The sequence below is a fragment of the Oncorhynchus masou genome, chromosome 5, assembly GCF_036934945.1.
Source record: "Oncorhynchus masou masou isolate Uvic2021 chromosome 5, UVic_Omas_1.1, whole genome shotgun sequence".
NCBI lineage: Eukaryota > Metazoa > Chordata > Actinopteri > Salmoniformes > Salmonidae > Oncorhynchus > Oncorhynchus masou.
The window spans coordinates 91,956,049-91,975,906 of NC_088216.1; the positions used below are offsets into that span (position 1 = coordinate 91,956,049).

Here is a 19,858-nt window from a genome sequence, read left to right on the forward strand (position 1 = left end):
TTTATGACCCATGGTCCTGTATATGACCCATGGTCCTGTATATGACCCATGGTCCTGTATATGACCCATGGTCCTGTATATGACCCATGGTCCTGTATATGACCCATGACAGCTTGGTAACCAACATGTTCCTGTATATGACCCATGGTCCTGTATATGACCCATGGTCCTGTTTATGACCCATGGTCCTGTTTATGACCCATGGTCCTGTTTATGACCCATGGTCCTGTATATGACCCATGGTCCTGTTTATGACCCATGGTCCTGTTTATGACCCATGATCCTGTATATGACCCATGGTCCTGTTTATGACCCATGGTCCTGTATATGACCCATGGTCCTGTATATGACCCATGGTCCTGTATATGACCCATGGTCCTGTTTATGACCCATGGTCCTGTTTATGACCCATGGTCTCAATCTCCATGCGTTCCCCCACGTTAGTCAGTGTTCCTCAGGCCAGCTCCTCTTCTTCTCCTCCCCTCTTCATGTTCCTCTCCTCCTCCTCCCCTCTTCCACCTCCACATTCCCATCCACCTCCATCCTCCTTAGGTCTGCCAGAGGGATTCACTTCCTTTAAACAAGCTTGGAAAGAGGTCAAATTCCTGTAGGTTATTCCTCTTCTCCTCCCACCCTTCCTCTTCCCTTCCTCCATTCCTCTCCTCCCTTCACCATCTACCCTCCCCTCTTTTCCTCCCTCCCTCCCCCCCTTCTCTCCTCCTCCCCTCTTCCCCTCCTCCATTCCTCTCCTCCCTTCACCCTCCCCTTCTCTCCTCCCTCCTTCCCTCCTCTCCTGTCCTCCCTCCACCCCTTCTCTCCTCCACCCCTCTTCCAGCCTCCTCCATTCCTCTCCTCCCTTCACCCTCTACCCTCCCCTCCCTTCACCCTCTACCCTCCCCTTCTCTCCTCCCTCCCTCCCTCCTCTCCTGTCCTCCCTCTCCTCCCTCCACCCCTTCTCTCCTCCTTCCCTTCTCCCCTCTTCCAGTCTGTCTGTATTCCTATGTAGAAAATCTAACTCCTGTCTAAAGCTCAATAATCAGTTTCCCTTCATCATCACTACTGCTACTGTCCTCTTGGTCCTCCAGGCTACTACTCTGCACTCCCCCAACCCTGCTCACACAGTCTACTGTAGGGGCCCTAAACCTGCTCACACACTCTGTTGTAGGGGCCCTAAACCTGCTCACACACTGTGATGTAGGGAAGGGGTGTGTCTGTCCTGCCCTGCTGGTATCACTAAAGACTGGGGTGCTATGGCATACAGTGGGTTCAGGCTCATTTGAAGTGCTGGTCCGTGGTGGGGTCAGGGTGTTGGGGTCAAGGTCATTTGAAGAGCTGGTCCGTGGTGGGGTCAGGGTGGTGGGGTCAGGGTCATTTGAAGAGCTGGTCCGTGGTGGGGTCAGGGTGGTGGGGTCAGGGTCATTTGAAGAGCTGGTCCGTGGTGGGGTCAGGGTGGTGGGGTCAGGGTCATTTGAAGAGCTGGTCCGTGGTGGGGTCAGGGTGGTGGGGTCAGGGTCATTTGAAGAGCTGGTCCGTGGTGGGGTCAGGGTGGTGGGGTCAGGGTCATTTGAAGAGCTGGTCCGTGGTGGGGTCAGGGTGGTGGGTTCAGGGTCATTTGAAGAGCTGGTCCGTGGTGGGGTCAGGGTGGTGGGGTCAGGCTCATTTGAAGAGCTGGTCCGTGGTGGGGTCAGGGTGGTGGGTTCAGGGTCATTTGAAGAGCTGGTCCGTGGTGGGGTCAGGGTGGTGGGGTCAGGGTCATTTGAAGAGCTGGTCCGTGGTGGGGTCAGGGTGGTGGTGTCAGGGTCATTTGAAGAGCTGGTCCGTGGTGGGGTCAGGGTGGTGGGTTCAGGGTCATTTGAAGAGCTGGTCCGTGGTGGGGTCAGGGTGGTGGGGTCAGGGTCATTTGAAGAGCTGGTCTGTTGGTTATACGACGGGTCTTTTTCTGAAGGTAAGTTGATCTGCTGCTGAGGGTCCTTTGAAAGGTTGTGAGACACGTTGGTTGGCGTCTGATATAGATAACTGTAAAGTGGCAGCGATGTCCAGATGCTGTGACGGGAATCTGCTTCATCCTGCCATAGAGAGAAGTATCAGAGTTTTAGAGTTCCTATGTAAGCATGGGGAGGAAGGGCAACAGTTCCAGGTCATTCTAGTAGCCCCACAATGTCTTGGATAGTTTAAGAAGGAATGTCAGCAGCCCAAACAGACAGATCATCAGACAGACACATAGATAGTCTACCAACCCAGACTGACCCAGAGCTGTGTCCCACATAGCAAACATTTCTCTTTATCAAAATCACGTCAAAGTTTGTTGGTCATGTACACATATTTGCAGATGTTACCGCAGGGGCAGTGAAATGCTTGTGTTTCTAGCTCCAACACTGCAGGAATAATACCAAGAAAACAATACAAAACTATAGTAACATACAGTGGGGCAGAAAGGTATTTAGTCAGCCACCAATTGTGCAAGTTCTCCCAATTAAAAGATGAGAGGCCTGTAATTTTCATCATAGGTACACTTCAACTTTGACAGACAAAATGAGAAAAAAAATCCAGAAAATCACATTATAAGATTTTTAATGAATTTATTTGCAAATTATGGTGGAAAATAAGTATTTGGTGAATAACAAAAGTTTATCTCAATACTTTGTTATATACCCTTTGTTGGCAATGACAGAGGTCAAACGATTTCTGTAAGTCTTCAAGGTTTTCACACACTGTTGCTGGTATTTTGGCCCATTCCTCCATGCAGATCTCCTCTAGAGCATTGATGTTTTGGGGCTGTTGCTGAGCAACACAGACTTTCAACTCCCTCCAAACATTTTCTATGGGGTTGAAATCTGGAGACTGGCTAAGCCACTCCAGGACCTTGAAATGTTTCTTACGAAGCCACTCCTTCGTTGCCCAGGCGGTGTGTTTGGGATCATTGTCATGCTGAAAGACTCAGCCTCGTTTCATCTTCAATGCCCTTGCTGATGGAAGGAGGTTTTCACTCAAAATCTCACGATACATGGCCCCATTCATTCTTTCCTTTACATAGATCAGTCGTCCTGGTCCCTTTGCAGAAAAACAGTCCCAAAACATGATGTTTCCACCCCCATGCTTCACAGTAGGTATGGTGTTCTTTGGATGCAACTCAGCATTCTTTGTCCTCCAAACACGACGAGTTGAGTTTTTACCAAAAAGTTATATTTTGGTTTCATCTGACCATATGACATTCTCCCAATCTTCTTCTGGATCATCCAAATGCTCTCTAGCAAACTTCAGACGGGCCTGGACATGTACTGACTTAAGCAGGGAGACACGTCTGGCACTGCAGGATTTGAGTCCCTGGTGGCGTAGTGTGTTACTGATGGTAGGCTTTGTTACTTTGGTCCCAGCTCTCTGCAGGTCATTCACTAGGTCCCCCAGTGTGGTTCTGGGATTTTTGCTCACCGTTCTTGTGATCATTTTGACCCCACGGGGTGAGATCTTGCGTGGAGTCCCAGATCGAGGGAGATTATCAGTGGTCTTGTATGTCTTCCATTTCCTAATAATTGCTCCCACAGTTGATTTCTTCAAACCAAGCTGCTTACCTATTGCAGATTCAGTCTTCCCAGCCTAGTGCAGTCTACAATTTTGCTTCTGGTGTCCTTTGACAGCTCTTTGGTCTTGGCCATAGTAGAGTTTGGAGTGTGACTGTTTGAGGTTGTGGACAGGTGTCTTTTATACTGATAACAAGTTCAAACAGGTGCCATTAATACAGGCAACGAGTGGAGGACAGAGGAGCCTCTTAAAGAAGAAGTTACGGGTCTGTGAGAGCCAGAAATCTTGCTTGTTTGTAGGTGACCAAATACTTATTTTCCACCATAATTTGCAAATAAATTCATTAAAAAGCCTCTCTCATCCTTTTAAGTGGGAGAACTTGCACAATTGGTGGCTGACTAAATACTTTTTTGCCCCACTGTAATCCAAAAATAAAATGAAGAAATATCAGAACGGGTACAGTTTTATATCTTTATGTTTGAAGCCTGAAATGTGGCAAAAGGTCGCAAAGTTCAAGGGGGCCGAATACTTTCGCAAGGCACTGTAATTGACTAATCTTACCTAAGTCATTGTTTAGAGATGCGGCAAGGTTGTTACCTGGGCAGAGCCAGGTATCAAAGGGGGGATGTGTAAATTGTGGCCTAGGATAGGATGGGGCCTAGGGGGGCCTAGGATAGAACACTTTGTGGCCTATGCCCCCCCCCAAAGTTAATAAACCAGCTACTTTTAAAAATTTAAATTGGAGCTAACAAGTAGGCATAGAAGTTGAAGATAGAACAAATCAAAGGGAACCTGTATGCCCAAGAATTTAGGCATTACAGTGAATTATGGAGAAACAAATAGATGGGATGCCCAGCCCATTACAGGATGGGATTACTGGGAAGGTGATTACCAAGTACTCCTCAATTGTCCCTGAGGTGAGAATAGATGGGAAGGAGCTGTATTGGGAGGGGGCATCAGTAATCCTGGTGACAGAAGGTGAGAATAGCTGAAGGAGTTACCTAAGTCAATCACAGGTTGTTACCTGGGCAGAGCCAGGTATCAAAGGGGGGATGTGTAAATTGTGGCCTAGGATAGGATGGGGCCTAGGGGGGCCTAGGATAGAACACTTTGTGGCCTATTGGATAATAAACCAATTTAAAAAATTTAAATTCTAGCTAACAAGTAGGCATAGAAGTTGAAGATAGAACAAATAAGACGAACCTGTATGCCCAAGAATTTATGCATTACAGGTGAATTACTGGAGAAGGTGATTCACTCAATTCAGTCCCTGAGGAGAATAGATGGGAAGCAGCTCCGTTGGGAGGGGCCATACCAAGTACTCCTGGTGACAGCCTTCGCGGTGAGAATAGCTGAAGGAGCTACCTGGGTTCATATCACACATTCCGAGAGGGTAAGACACACTGACACTGTCAAACAATCACAGGGTTAGGAGCAGAACCGAAACCAACAAGGTTCGGGGGTTAACTCTCGAACGACGATTCCCTAAACCCGACCTTTCCTCCCTGTGTGTGTTCATAGAAGTGAACGTGTGGGTTGGCCTCTGGCTGATGATATGTTCTCTGGGAGGGGGTGAGGCTTTACAGGAGTGCTGATTGGTCTGAGCTGTCTTATTGTGGGAGCAATATTCCTAAATACAACATGACCCATCCGAGAATTCAGAAGGTAGTAACTTGACACATAGACGATGAGGATTTTGTATTAACCAAGCATAAGAGATCACTTGATCTGGATAAACAAGGAGTGTAGTGAAGGTAAAGGTTTCAGTTGACACCCTAGTGCCATTCCGGGTAGAAGAAGTTAGGGGAGATGATTGCTCTATAGTCCGCCAGAATACAAGCAGAGCCTCTGACAAAACAGAAAATGACAGCAGAGTCGTCCAGAGCCGGTGTGGATAGTGCAGACAAAAGATCTTTAGGAAGTGATTGAGGTGAAAACAGGTTAGAATGTATTCAGTAGCCAGATCAATAGGGAAAGAGAAGGTTAGGCCTGCGCCACAGCAAAACCTCAGTTGACAACCATTCCCTTTCCATTGGTTGGAATTTATGCACCCAGGGGAATGGCCTGAATGGTAAAGCTGTTCATGAAGGCAGGGAAGCCAGACAATGACAGTTGCATTGATCTGCATTATCTAAATCCCCATGTACCCAGGACATCCAGATTCCCCCTTTCACAGTTTCAGGAGGACATTATTATTGTATGGCTCGCTACATCACACACGGGTGGCACGTAGGGGAAGGAAGAACATGCAATAGGACAGAGAATTTTACAACCGGCAAGACAATGAGGGGCTCGACTGGCAGATGGAAAGGCCTCGAGTGGATGTCTAGTGGTTTGTGGAGGTATGAGACTGTGACCTAACCTGCCTACCAATTGGACCGGTAGTTGTGCACTAGTGCAGTTAGGCATGTCCTTCACCCTTACCCAGAGCCAGGTAGAAGAGAGAGAAGGAGTGCTCCGTAAGGATCTTTTGACCCTAGAGTTCACATTGATAGCATTGGAGTTACAAGGGGGTTACTTGATGAGTTCTGGATTGGAATCAAGCATCTTCTGGTGATAACAGCTACAACTTGGTTGATGGGATGTCAGGATAGAATAGCCTTGAATATGTTACTGGCTGAAAAGGGTGGGGGGGTGTATGAGGTTAGGAGCAGAATGTTGTACTTTCATCCCCGATAACACAGCTCCTGACGGATCAGTGACCAAGGCCCTGGCAGAGAACTCTGGGGTAGATAATGCTCTAACAAATTGGTTTGATAGTGTGTTTGGGAAATGAATAAATGTCATGATCACTGTGTTTTGGGTAACCTTCACCTGTGTGACTGTGTTAGTTTTGTGCGGATGTTGTGAGAAAGGTTCTCATTTCCACAACTCTGGAGAAGTTGATGAGACAACATCGCGACCGATCCCGAGTTCTGACCAGTGGAATGATGAATACATGACCCCAGACCTAGTGGATGGATCCGGCTCATTCACTTACGAGGAGCCTATGTTTGATGAGACCATTTTTGATGTTTAGGTGTTTTCTTGTATTGATGTTCAGACTGTTTCTTTGATGAAGATTATAACGAGAATCCTGATAAGAAGAGTTCTGATCCTGATGTAGACCTGGAACAGTCATTGTAAATATTGATTTGTTAGGTTGATTTTGGAGAACAGTACATACATCTAATACAAATAGACGTGTGATTTTTATATTTGGTCAAAGTGTGGATTGTTATGGGATTTATTATGAATAATGACTAAATGATGTATACATTTAACATAGAATTATAACTAACAGAATTCTACTCTGTCTTTCTAGTAGTGATAAATAATGTCTGTTCATTAGGAAAGGGTTGTGTAGCATAGACCTAGGAAGAAAAGAATGTATGTGTGTGTCGAAAGAGAACAAAGAGACGCATTAACCTATGTTTGAACCAACCTGGCTGTAACTCTGGGGAGATAAGTTAGGACAGGGAGGGCCCCTCCAGAGCTCTTGTATCTGGGGAAGACTGGAACTGTCAGCTGAGTGGTATTAAACTGGTGAGACTCATGAGAAAATCCCTATGTTGGTGTGTATGTGTGTAGGGTAAGAGAAACTTATAAAAGGAATGTCTTTGTATATGCACAGCAGCGCTCTCGTAAATAAACCTTACTGTCTATTGTAAACTGGCCTCTGAAGATTTCATTTCAATAAGAACCTTACACATTCTTAGTAACAGACAGAGTAATTTAAGTGAAGTTCAGTTTATGAACACTGAGAACATAACAGTTTCATACAGTTGTCAGCAGGATTAAGGTCTGGTTCTAGTGAAAGTATTCTTGATTGATAGATGTATAGACAGATAGACACATCGCTTGACTTACCTCTCCTCTAAACCCATCAGAGGTATTGCCAGGTGTTTCCGTTGTCTCCTCACTCTCCTCCGTCTCTTCCAAAACCTCTTCGCTCTCCTCCCTCTCTTCTCTCTCTTCCAACACCTCTTCCCTCTCTTCTCTCTCCTCCCTCTCCTTGAACACCTCCCTGTCCACCTCCCTGTCCTCCCTCTTTTCCCTCTCCTCCCTCTCTTCTCTCTCATCTCTCTCCTCCCTCTCTTCCAACCCCTCTTCTGACACCTCTTTCCTCTTCTCCCTCTTATCCCTCTCTTCTCTCTCATCTCTCTCCTCCCTCTCTTCCAACACCTCTTCCCTCTCCTCCCTCTCATCCCTCTCCACCCTGTCCTCCCACTCCTCACTCTCCTCCTTCTCCTCACTCTCTTCCAACACCTCTTCCCTCTCCTCCCTCTCATCCCACTCCACCCTCTCCTCCCACTCCTCACTCTCCTCCTTCTCCTTACTCTCTTCCAACACCTCTTCCCTCTCCTCTAACACCTCTTCATCTTTCAGACTCGTTCTTCTGGAGTCTTCCTCCTCCTCATCTCCTCCTCTCTTCTCCACCTCATCTCTTCCTCTGTCACAGCTCTTCTTGGTTCCTTTAGGACAAACCAGTTTAGTAAGACATTAGAGAAAGTATGATTAGATATTAGAGACAGTTTAATAAGACATTAGAGACAGTTTAATAAAACATACAGTTTCATAAGACATTAGAAACAGTAGGATTAGACATTAGAGACAGTTTAATACATTAGACAGTTTAATAAGACATTAGAGACAGTTTAATAAGACATTAGACAGTTTAGTAAGACATTAGTGACAGTTTAATAAAACAGAATGTTTAATAAGACATTAGAAACAGTAGGATTAGACATTAGAGACAGTTTAGTAAGACATTAGACAGTTTAGTAAGACATTAGAGACAGTTTAATAAGACATTAGAAACAGTAGGATTAGACATTAGAGACAGTTTAATAAAACATTAGACAGTTTAGTAAGACATTGGAAACAGTTGGATTAGACATTAGAGACAGTTTAGTAAAACATACAGTTTAATAAGACATTGGAAACAGTAGGATTAGACATTAGAGACAGTTTAATAAAACAGACAGTTTAATAAGACATTCGAGACAGTTTAATAAGACATTAGACAGTTTAGTAAGACATTAGTGACAGTTTAATAAAACAGAATGTTTAATAAGACATTAGAAACAGTAGGATTAGACATTAGAGACAGTTTAGTAAGACATTAGACAGTTTAGTAAGACATTAGAGACAGTTTAATAAGACATTAGAAACAGTAGGATTAGACATTAGAGACAGTTTAAAAAAACATTAGACAGTTTAGTAAGACATTGGAAACAGTTGGATTAGACATTAGAGACAGTTTAGTAAAACATACAGTTTAATAAGACATTGGAAACAGTAGGATTAGACAGTAGAGACAGTTTAATAAAACAGACAGTTTAATAAGACATTCGAGACAGTTTAATAAAACATTAGACAGTTTAATAAGACATTAGAAACAGTAGGATTAGACATTAGAGACAGTTTAATAAAACATTAGACAGTTTAATAAGACATTAGAAACAGTAGGATTAGACATTAGAGACAGTTTAATAAAACAGACAGTTTAATAAGACATTAGAAACAGTAGGATTAGACATTAGAGACAGTTTAATAAAACAGACAGTTTAATGAGACATTAGAGACAGTTTAATAAGACATTAGACAGTTTAGTAAGACATTAGAGACAGTTTAGTAAGACATTAGAGACAGTTTAATAAAACATTAGACAGTTTAATAAGACATTGGAAACCGTAGGATTAGACATTAGAGACAGTTTAATAAAACAGACAGTTTAATAAGACATTCGAGACAGTTTAATAAGACATTAGACAGTTCAGTAAGACATTAGAAACAGTAGGATTAGACAGAGACAGTTTAGTAAGACATTAGACAGTTTAGTAAGACATTAGAGACAGTTTAATAAGACATTAGAGACAGTTTAATAAAACATTAGACAGTTTAATAAGACATTAGAAACAGTAGGATTAGACAGAGACAGTTTAGTAAGACATTAGACAGTTTAGTAAGACATTAGAGACAGTTTAATAAGACATTAGAAACAGTAGGATTAGACATTAGAGACAGTTTAATAAAACAGACAGTTTAATAAGACATTAGAAACAGTAGGATTAGACATTAGAGACAGTTTAATAAAACAGACAGTGTAATGAGACATTAGAGACAGTTTAATAAGACATTAGACAGTTTAGTAAGACATTAGACAGTTTAGTAAGACATTAGAGACAGTTTAATAAAACATTAGACAGTTTAATAAGACATTGGAAACAGTAGGATTAGACATTAGAGACAGTTTAATAAAACATTAGACAGTTTAATAAGACATTCGAGACAGTTTAATAAGACATTAGACAGTTTAGTAAGACATTAGAAACAGTAGGATTAGACAGAGACAGTTTAGTAAGACATTAGACAGTTTAGTAAGACATTAGAGACAGTTTAATAAGACATTAGAGACAGTTTAATAAAACATTAGACAGTTTAATAAGACATTAGAAACAGTAGGATTAGACAGAGACAGTTTAGTAAGACATTAGTCAGTTTAGTAAGACATTAGAAACAGTAGGATTAGACATTAGAGACAGTTTAATAAAACATTAGACAGTTTAATAAGACATTAGAAACAGTAGGATTAGACATTAGAGACAGTTTAATAAAACATTAGACAGTTTAATAAGACATTAGAGACAGTAGGATTAGACATTAGAGACAGTTTAATAAAACATTAGACAGTTTAATAAGACATTAGACAGTTTAATAAGACATTAGAAACAGTAGGATTCGACAGAGACAGTTTAATAAGACATTAGAGACGGTTTAATAAAACATTAGACAGTTTAGTAAGACATTAGATACAGTTTAATAAAACATTAGACAGTTTAATAAGACATTAGAAACAGTAGGATTAGACATTAGAGACAGTTTAATAAAACAGACAGTTTAATGAGACATTAGAGACAGTTTAATAAGACAGACAGTTTAGTAAGACATTAGAGACAGTTTAATAAGACATTAGACAGTTTAGTAAGACATTAGAGATAGTTTAATAAAACATTAGACAGTTTAATAAGACATTGGAAATAGTAGGATTAGACATTAGAGACAGTTTAATAAAACATAAAACATTAGACAGTTTAATAAGACATTAGAAACAGTAGGATTAGACAGAGACAGTTTAGTAAGACATTAGACAGTTTAGTAAGACATTAGAGACAGTTTAATAAGACATTAGAGACAATTTAATAAAACATTAGACAGTTTAATAAGACATTAGAAAAAGTAGGATTAGACAGAGACAGTTTAGTAAGACGTTAGACAGTTTAGTAAGACATTGGAGACAGTTTAATAAGACATTAGAAACAGTAGGATTAGACATTAGAGACAGTTTAATAAAACAGACAGTTTAATAAGACATTAGAAACAGTAGGATTAGACATTAGAGACAGTTTAGTAAGACAGACAGTTTAGTAAGACATTAGAGACAGTTTAATAAAACATTAGACAGTTTAATAAGACATTAGAGACAGTAGGATTAGACATTAGAGACAGTTTAATAAAACATTCGACAGTTTAATAAGACATTTGAGACAGTTTAATAAAACATTAGACAGTTTAATAAGACATTAGAAACAGTAGGATTCGACAGAGACAGTTTAATAAGACATTAGACAGTTTAATAAGACAGAGACAGTTTAATAAAACATTAGACAGTTTAGTAAGACATTAGATACAGTTTAATAAAACATTAGACAGTTTAATAAGACATTAGAAACAGTAGGATTAGACATTAGAGACAGTTTAAAATAAGACATTAGAAACAGTTTAATAAGACATTCGAGACAGTTTAATAAGACATTTGAGACAGTTTAATAAGACAGACAGTTTAATAAGCCATTAGAGACAGTTTAATAAGACATTAGAAACAGTAGGATTAGACAATAGAGACAGTTTAATTAGACATTAGAGACAGTTTAATAAGACATTAGAGAGTTTAATAAGACATTAGAAACAGTAGGATTAGACAATAGACAGTTTAATTAGACATTAGAGAGTTTAATAAGACATTCAAGACAGTTTAATAAGACAGACAGTTTAATAAGACATTAGAAACAGTTTAATAAAACAGACAGTTTAATAAGACAGACAGTTTAATAAGACATTCGAGACAGTTTAATAAGACAGACAGTTTAATAAGCCATTAGAGACAGTTTAATAAGACATTAAAAACAGTAGGATTAGACCATAGAGACTGTTTAATTAGAAATTAGAGACAGTTTAATAAGACATTAGAGACAGTTTAATAAGACAGACAGTTTAATAAGACAGAGACAGTATAATAAAACATTAGACAGTTTAATAAGACATTAGAAACAGTTTAATAAAACAGACAGTTTAATAAGACAGACAGTTTAATAAGACATTAGAGACAGTTTAATAAGACATTAGAAACAGTAGGATTAGACAATAGAGACATTAGTTAGAGACATTTAATAAGACATTAGAAAAATATAAATACGACAATAGAGATAGTATGATTAGTCTTGTATTTCATATTAGTTTGAAAGAGCCCTATGGCCTTGGCTATACTGATATTATCAGCCATCTCCTGTCTCAACACGTAGGTTCACAGACAACTACTGTTACAGACTGCTACAGACTGCTACAGACAGCTACAGACATCTACAGACCGCTACAGACTGCTCCAGACAACAGTAGACAGCTACAGACTGCTACAGACAGCTACAGACTGCTACAGACTGCTGCAGACAGCTGCAGACAGCTACAGAAAGTTACGTACTGCTACAGACAGCTGCAGACAGCTACAGAAAGCTATGTACTGCTACAGACAGCTGCAGACAACTACAGACTGCTACAGACAGCTGCGGACAACAGTATACAGCTACAGACTGCTACAGACAGCTGCGGACAACAGTATACAGCTACAGACTGCTACAGACAACTACAGACTGCTACAGGCAGCTGCAGACAACAGTAGACAGCTACAGACTGCTACAGACTGCTACAGACAGCTGCAGACAACTACAGACTGCTACAGGCAGCTACGTACTGCTACAGACAGCTGCAGACAACTACAGACTGCTACAAACTGCTACAGACAACTACAGACAGCTACAGACAGCTACGTACTGCTGCAGACAGCAGTAGACAGCTACATACTGCTACAGACAGCAGTAGACAGCTACGTACTGCTACAGACAGCTGCAGACAGCAGTAGACAGCTACGTACTGCTACAGACAGCTGCAGACAACAGTAGACAGCTACAGACTGCTACAGACAGCTGCAGACAAAAGTAGACAGCTACAGACTGCTACAGACTGCTACAGACAGCAACGTACTGCTACAGACAGCTACAGACTGCTACAGACTGCTACAGACTACTACAGACTGCTACAGACTGCTACAGACAACAGTAGACAGCAACAGACTGCTACAGACTGCTACAGACAGCTGTAGACTGCTACAGACTGCTACAGACAGCAGTAGACAGCTACAGACTGCTACAGACAGCTATAGACTGCTACAGACTGCTACAGACATCTACAGACAGCAGTAGACATCTACAGACTGCAGTAGACAGCTACAGACTGCTACAGACAGCTGCAGACAACAGTAGACAGCTACAGACTGCTACAGACTGCTACAGACAGCTGCAGACAACTACAGACTGCTACAGGCAGCTACGTACTGCTACAGACAGCTGCAGACAACTACAGACTGCTACAAACTGCTACAGACAACTACAGACAGCTACAGACAGCTACGTACTGCTGCAGACAGCAGTAGACACCTACATACTGCTACAGACAGCAGTAGACAGCTACGTACTGCTACAGACAGCTGCAGACAGCAGTAGACAGCTACGTACTGCTACAGACAGCTGCAGACAACAGTAGACAGCTACAGACTGCTACAGACAGCTGCAGACAAAAGTAGACAGCTACAGACTGCTACAGACTGCTACAGACTGCTACAGACAGCAAGGTACTGCTACAGACAGCTACAGACTGCTACAGACTGTTACAGACTACTACAGACTGCTACAGACAACAGTAGACAGCAACAGACTGCTACAGACTGCTACAGACAGCTGTAGACTGCTACAGACTGCTACAGACAGCAGTAGACAGCTACAGACTGCTACAGACAGCTATAGACTGCTACAGACTGCTACAGACATCTACAGACAGCAGTAGACATCTACAGACTGCAGTAGACAGCTACAGACTGCTACAGACAGCTGCAGACAGCTGCAGACAGCTACAGACTGCAACAGACAGCAGTAGACAGTAGTAGACAGGAGTAGACAGTAGTAGACAGCTACAGACTGCTACAGACAGCTGCAGACAGCAGTAGACAGTAGTAGACAGCTACAGACTGCTACAGACAGCTACAGACTGCTACAGACAGCAGTAGACAGCTACAGACTGCTACAGACAGCAGTAGACAGCTACAGACTGCTACAGACAGCAGTAGACAGCTACAGACAGCAGTAGACTGCTACAGACAGCAGTAGACAGCTACAGACTGCTACAGACAGCAGTAGACAGCTACAGACAGCAGTAGACTGCTACAGACAGCAGTAGACAGCTACAGACTGCTACAGACAGCAGTAGACAGCTACAGACAGCTACAGACAGCTACAGACAGCTACAGACTGCTGCAGACAGCATTAGACAGCTACAGACAGCTACAGACAGCAGTAGACAGCAGTAGACAGCTACAGACAGCTACAGACAGCTACAGACAGCAGTAGACAGCTACAGACAGCTACAGACAGCAGTAGACTGCTACAGACAGCAGTAGACAGCTACAGACTGCTACAGACAGCAGTAGACAGCTACAGACAGCAGTAGACTGCTACAGACAGCAGTAGACAGCTACAGACTGCTACAGACAGCAGTAGACAGCTACAGACAGCTACAGACAGCTACAGACAGCTACAGACTGCTGCAGACAGCATTAGACAGCTACAGACAGCTACAGACAGCAGTAGACAGCAGTAGACAGCTACATACAGCTACAGACAGCTACAGACAGCAGTAGACAGCTACAGACAGCTACAGACAGCAGTAGACAGCTACAGACAGCAGTAGACAGCTACAGACAGCTACAGACAGCAGTAGACAGCTACAGACAGCTACAGACAGCAGTAGACAGCTACACACAGCTACAGACAGCAGTAGACAGCTACAGACTGCTACAGACTGCTGCAGACAGCAGTAGACAGCTACAGACTGCTACAGACAGCAGTAGACAGCTACAGACAGCTACAGGCAGCAGTAGACAGCTACAGACAGCAGTAGACAGCTACAGACTGCTACAGACTGCTACAGACTGCTGCAGACAGCTACAGACAGCTACAGACAGCTACAGACAGCAGTAGACAGCAGTAGACAGCTACAGACAGCTACAGACAGCTACAGACAGCTACAGACAGCTACAGACAGCAGTAGACAGCAGTAGACAGCTACAGACAGCAGTAGACAGCTACAGACAGCTACAGACAGCAGTAGACAGCTACAGACAGCAGTAGACAGCTACAGACAGCTACAGACAGCAGTAGACAGCTACAGACTGCTACAGACTGCTGCAGACAGCAGTGGACAGCTACAGACTGCTACAGACAGCAGTAGACAGCTACAGACAGCTACAGACAGCAGTAGACAGCTACAGACAGCAGTAGACAGCTACAGACTGCTACAGACTGCTACAGACTGCCAGCAACCCTTTAGGCACACTATTCCTTATTTACCAGGGCAAGACTGCTACAGACTACTACAGACAGCTACAGACTACTACAGACTGCTACAGACTGCTACAGACAACAGTAGACAGCTACAGACTGCTACAGACTGCTACAGACAGCTGTAGACTGCTACAGACTGCTACAGACAGCAGTAGACAGCTACAGACTGCTACAGACAGCTATCGACTGCTACAGACAGCAGTAGACATCTACAGACTGCAGTAGACAGCTACAGACTGCTACAGACAGCTGCAGACAGCTGCAGACAGCTACAGACTGCAACAGACAGCAGTAGACAGTAGTAGACAGGAGTAGACAGTAGTAGACAGCTACAGACTGCTACAGACTGCTACAGACTGCTGCAGACAGCAGTAGACAGCTACAGACTGCTACAGACAGCAGTAGACAGCTACAGACAGCTACAGACAGCAGTAGACAGCTACAGACAGCTACAGACAGCAGTAGACAGCTACAGACAGCTACAGACAGCAGTAGACAGCTACACACAGCTACAGACAGCAGTAGACAGCTACAGACTGCTACAGACTGCTGCAGACAGCAGTAGACAGCTACAGACTGCTACAGACAGCAGTAGACAGCTACAGACAGCTACAGGCAGCAGTAGACAGCTACAGACAGCAGTAGACAGCTACAGACTGCTACAGACTGCTACAGACTGCTGCAGACAGCTACAGACAGCTACAGACAGCTACAGACAGCAGTAGACAGCAGTAGACAGCTACAGACAGCTACAGACAGCTACAGACAGCTACAGACAGCTACAGACAGCAGTAGACAGCAGTAGACAGCTACAGACAGCAGTAGACAGCTACAGACAGCTACAGACAGCAGTAGACAGCTACAGACAGCAGTAGACAGCTACAGACAGCTACAGACAGCAGTAGACAGCTACAGACTGCTACAGACTGCTGCAGACAGCAGTGGACAGCTACAGACTGCTACAGACAGCAGTAGACAGCTACAGACAGCTACAGACAGCAGTAGACAGCTACAGACAGCAGTAGACAGCTACAGACTGCTACAGACTGCTACAGACTGCCAGCAACCCTTTAGGCACACTATTCCTTATTTACCAGGGCAAGACTGCTACAGACTACTACAGACAGCTACAGACTACTACAGACTGCTACAGACTGCTACAGACAACAGTAGACAGCTACAGACTGCTACAGACTGCTACAGACAGCTGTAGACTGCTACAGACTGCTACAGACAGCAGTAGACAGCTACAGACTGCTACAGACAGCTATCGACTGCTACAGACAGCAGTAGACATCTACAGACTGCAGTAGACATCTACAGACTGCAGTAGACAGCTACAGACTGCTACAGACAGCTGCAGACAGCTACAGACTGCAACAGACAGCAGTAGACAGTAGTAGACAGGAGTAGACAGCTACAGACTGCTACAGACAGCTGCAGACAGCAGTAGACAGCTACAGACTGCAGTAGACAGCTACAGACTGCTACAGACAGCTGCAGACAGCTGCAGACAGCTACAGACTGCAACAGACAGCAGTAGACAGTAGTAGACAGGAGTAGACAGTAGTAGACAGCTACAGACTGCTACAGACTGCTACAGACTGCTGCAGACAGCAGTAGACAGCTACAGACTGCTACAGACAGCAGTAGACAGCTACAGACAGCTACAGACAGCAGTAGACAGCTACAGACAGCAGTAGACAGCTACAGACTGCTACAGACTGCTACAGACTGCCAGCAACCCTTTAGGCACACTATTCCTTATTTACCAGGGCAAAACTCGTGCACAATACAGGGAATAGAGTGTCATTTAGGACATACGCTCAGCCAGGCCATGACATTTTCCTGCCGTGGCTGACTGCTCACCCACACACACTAACATATACACAGACACACACACTAACATATATACAGACACACAGACACACACACTAACACATATACAGACACACAGACACACACACTAACATATATACAGACACACAGACACACACACTAACACATAAACAGACACACAGACACACACACTAACATATATACAGACACACAGACACACACACTAACACATATACAGACACACACACTAACATATATACAGACACACACACTAACACATATACAGACACACAGACTAACATATACACAGACACACAGACACACACACACTAACATATATACAGACACACAGACACACACACGAACATATATACAGACACACACACTAACATGTATACAGACACACAGACTAACATATACATAGACACACACACTAACATACACGGACACACACACTAACTTATATACAGACACACAGACACACACACTAACATATATACAGACACACACACTGACATATACGTACTTCCGGCGCCGACAGAGATGGCCGCCTCGCTTCGCGTTCCTAGGAAACTATGCAGTTTTTTTTTTTTTTTTACGTGTTATTTCTTACATTAGTACCCCAGGTCATCTTAGGTTTCATTACATACAGCCGAGAAGAACTACTGTATATAAGATCAGCGTCAACTCACCATCAGTATGACCAAGAATATGTTTTTCGCGACGCGGATCCTGTGTTCTGCCTTACAAACAGGACAACGGAATGGATCGCATGCAGCGACCCAAAAAAACGACTCAGAAAAAGAGGGAAACGTAGCGGTCTTCTGGTCAGACTACGGAGACGGGCACATCGTGCCCCACTTCCTAGCATTCTTCTTGCCAATGTCCAGTCTCTTGACAACAAGGTTGATGAAATCCGAGCAAGGGTAGCATTCCAGAGGGACATCAGAGACTGTAACGTTCTGTGCTTCACGGAAACATGGCTCACTGGAGAGATGCTATCCGAAGCGGTGCAGCCAACGGGTTTCTCCACGCATCGCGCCGACAGAAACAAACACCTTTCTGGTAAGAAGAGGGGTGGGGGTGTATGCCTTATGGCTAACGAGGCATGGTGCGATGAAAGAAACATACAGGAACTCAAATCCTTCTGTTCACCTGATTTAGAATTCCTCACAATCAAATGTAGACCGCATTACCTACCAAGAGAATTCTCTTCGATTATAATCACATCCGTATATATTCCCCCCCAAGCAGACACATCGATGGCTCTGAACGAACTTTATTTAACTCTTTGCAAACTGGAAACCATTTATCCGGAGGCTGCATTCATCGTTGTTGGGGATTTCAACAAGGCTAATCTGAAAACAAGACTCCCTAAATTTTATCAGCATATCGATTGCGCAACCAGGGGCGGAAAAACCTTGGATCACTGTTACTCTAACTTCCGCGACGCATATAAGGCCCTGCCCCGCCCCCCTTTCGGAAAAGCTGACCATGACTCCATTTTGCTGATACCTGCCTACAGACAAAAGCTAAAAAAAGAAGCTCCCACGCTGAGGTCTGTCCAACGCTGGTCCGACCAAGCTGACTCCACACTCCAAGACTGCTTCCATCACGTGGACTGGGACATGTTTCGTATTGCGTCAAATAACAACATTGACGAATACGCTGATTCGGTGTGCGAGTTCATTAGAACGTGCGTTGAAGATGTCGTTCCCATAGCAACGATTAAAACATTCCCTAACCAGAAACCTTGGATTGATGACAGCATTCGCGTGAAACTGAAAGCGCGAACCACTGCTTTCAATCAGGGCAAGGTGTCTGGTTACATGACTGAATACAAACAATGCAGCTATTCTCTCCGTAAGGCTATCAAACAAGCTAAGCGTCAGTACAGAGACAAAGTAGAATCCCAATTCAACGGCTCAGACACAAGAGGCATGTGGCAGGGTCTACAGTCAATCACGGACTACAGGAAGAAATCCAGCCCAGTCACGGACCAGGATGTCTTGCTCCCAGGCAGACTAAATAACTTTTTTGCCCACTTTGAGGACAATACAGTGCCACTGACACTGCCTGCAACGGAAAAATGCGGTCTCTCCTTCACTGCAGCCGAGGTGAGTAAAACATTTAAACGTGTTAACCCTCGCAAGACTGCAGGCCCAGACGGCATCCCCAGCCGCGCCCTCAGAGCATGCGCAGACCAGCTGGCTGGTGTGTTTACGGACATATTCAATCAATCCCTATACCAGTCTGCTGTTCCCACATGCTTCAAGAGGGCCACCATCGTTCCTGTTCCCAAGAAAGCTAAGGTAACTGAGCTAAACGACTACCGCCCCGTAGCACTCACTTCCGTCATCATGAAGTGCTTTGAGAGACTAGTCAAGGACCATATCACCTCCACCCTACCTGACACCCTAGACCCACTCCAATTTGCTTACCACTCAAATAGGTCCACAGACGATGCAATCTCAACCACACTGCACACTGCCCTAACCCATCTGGACAAGAGGAATACCTATGTGAGAATGCTGTTCATCGACTACAGCTCGGCATTCAACACCATAGTACCCTCCAAGCTCGTCATCAAGCTCGAGACCCTGGGTCTCGACCCCGCCCTGTGCAACTGGGTACTGGACTTCCTGACGGGCCGCCCCCAGGTGGTGAGGGTAGGTAACAACATCTCCTCCCCGCTGATCCTCAACACTGGGGCCCCACAAGGGTGCGTTCTGAGCCCTCTCCTGTACTCCCTGTTCACCCACGACTGCGTGGCCACGCACGCCTCCAAC

The 19,858-nt window shown here is 43.9% G+C and overlaps 1 protein-coding gene across 2 annotated transcripts in view; it reads right to left on the reverse strand.

The window, feature by feature from the left end:
• Positions 1 to 809: 809 nt before the first annotated feature.
• znf831 (zinc finger protein 831) overlaps positions 810 to 19,858 on the reverse strand; it is a 116,371-nt gene continuing 97,322 nt past the window's right edge. For both annotated transcript variants that reach the window (XM_064967073.1, XM_064967074.1), the window contains 2 exons: positions 7,369 to 7,973; positions 810 to 2,066 (listed from right to left, as the gene is read on the reverse strand). In XM_064967073.1, coding sequence (XP_064823145.1) covers positions 1,023 to 2,066; positions 7,369 to 7,973 — 1,649 coding nt within the window. In that variant the 3' untranslated portion in view covers positions 810 to 1,022. The remainder of the gene's footprint in view (positions 2,067 to 7,368; positions 7,974 to 19,858) is intronic.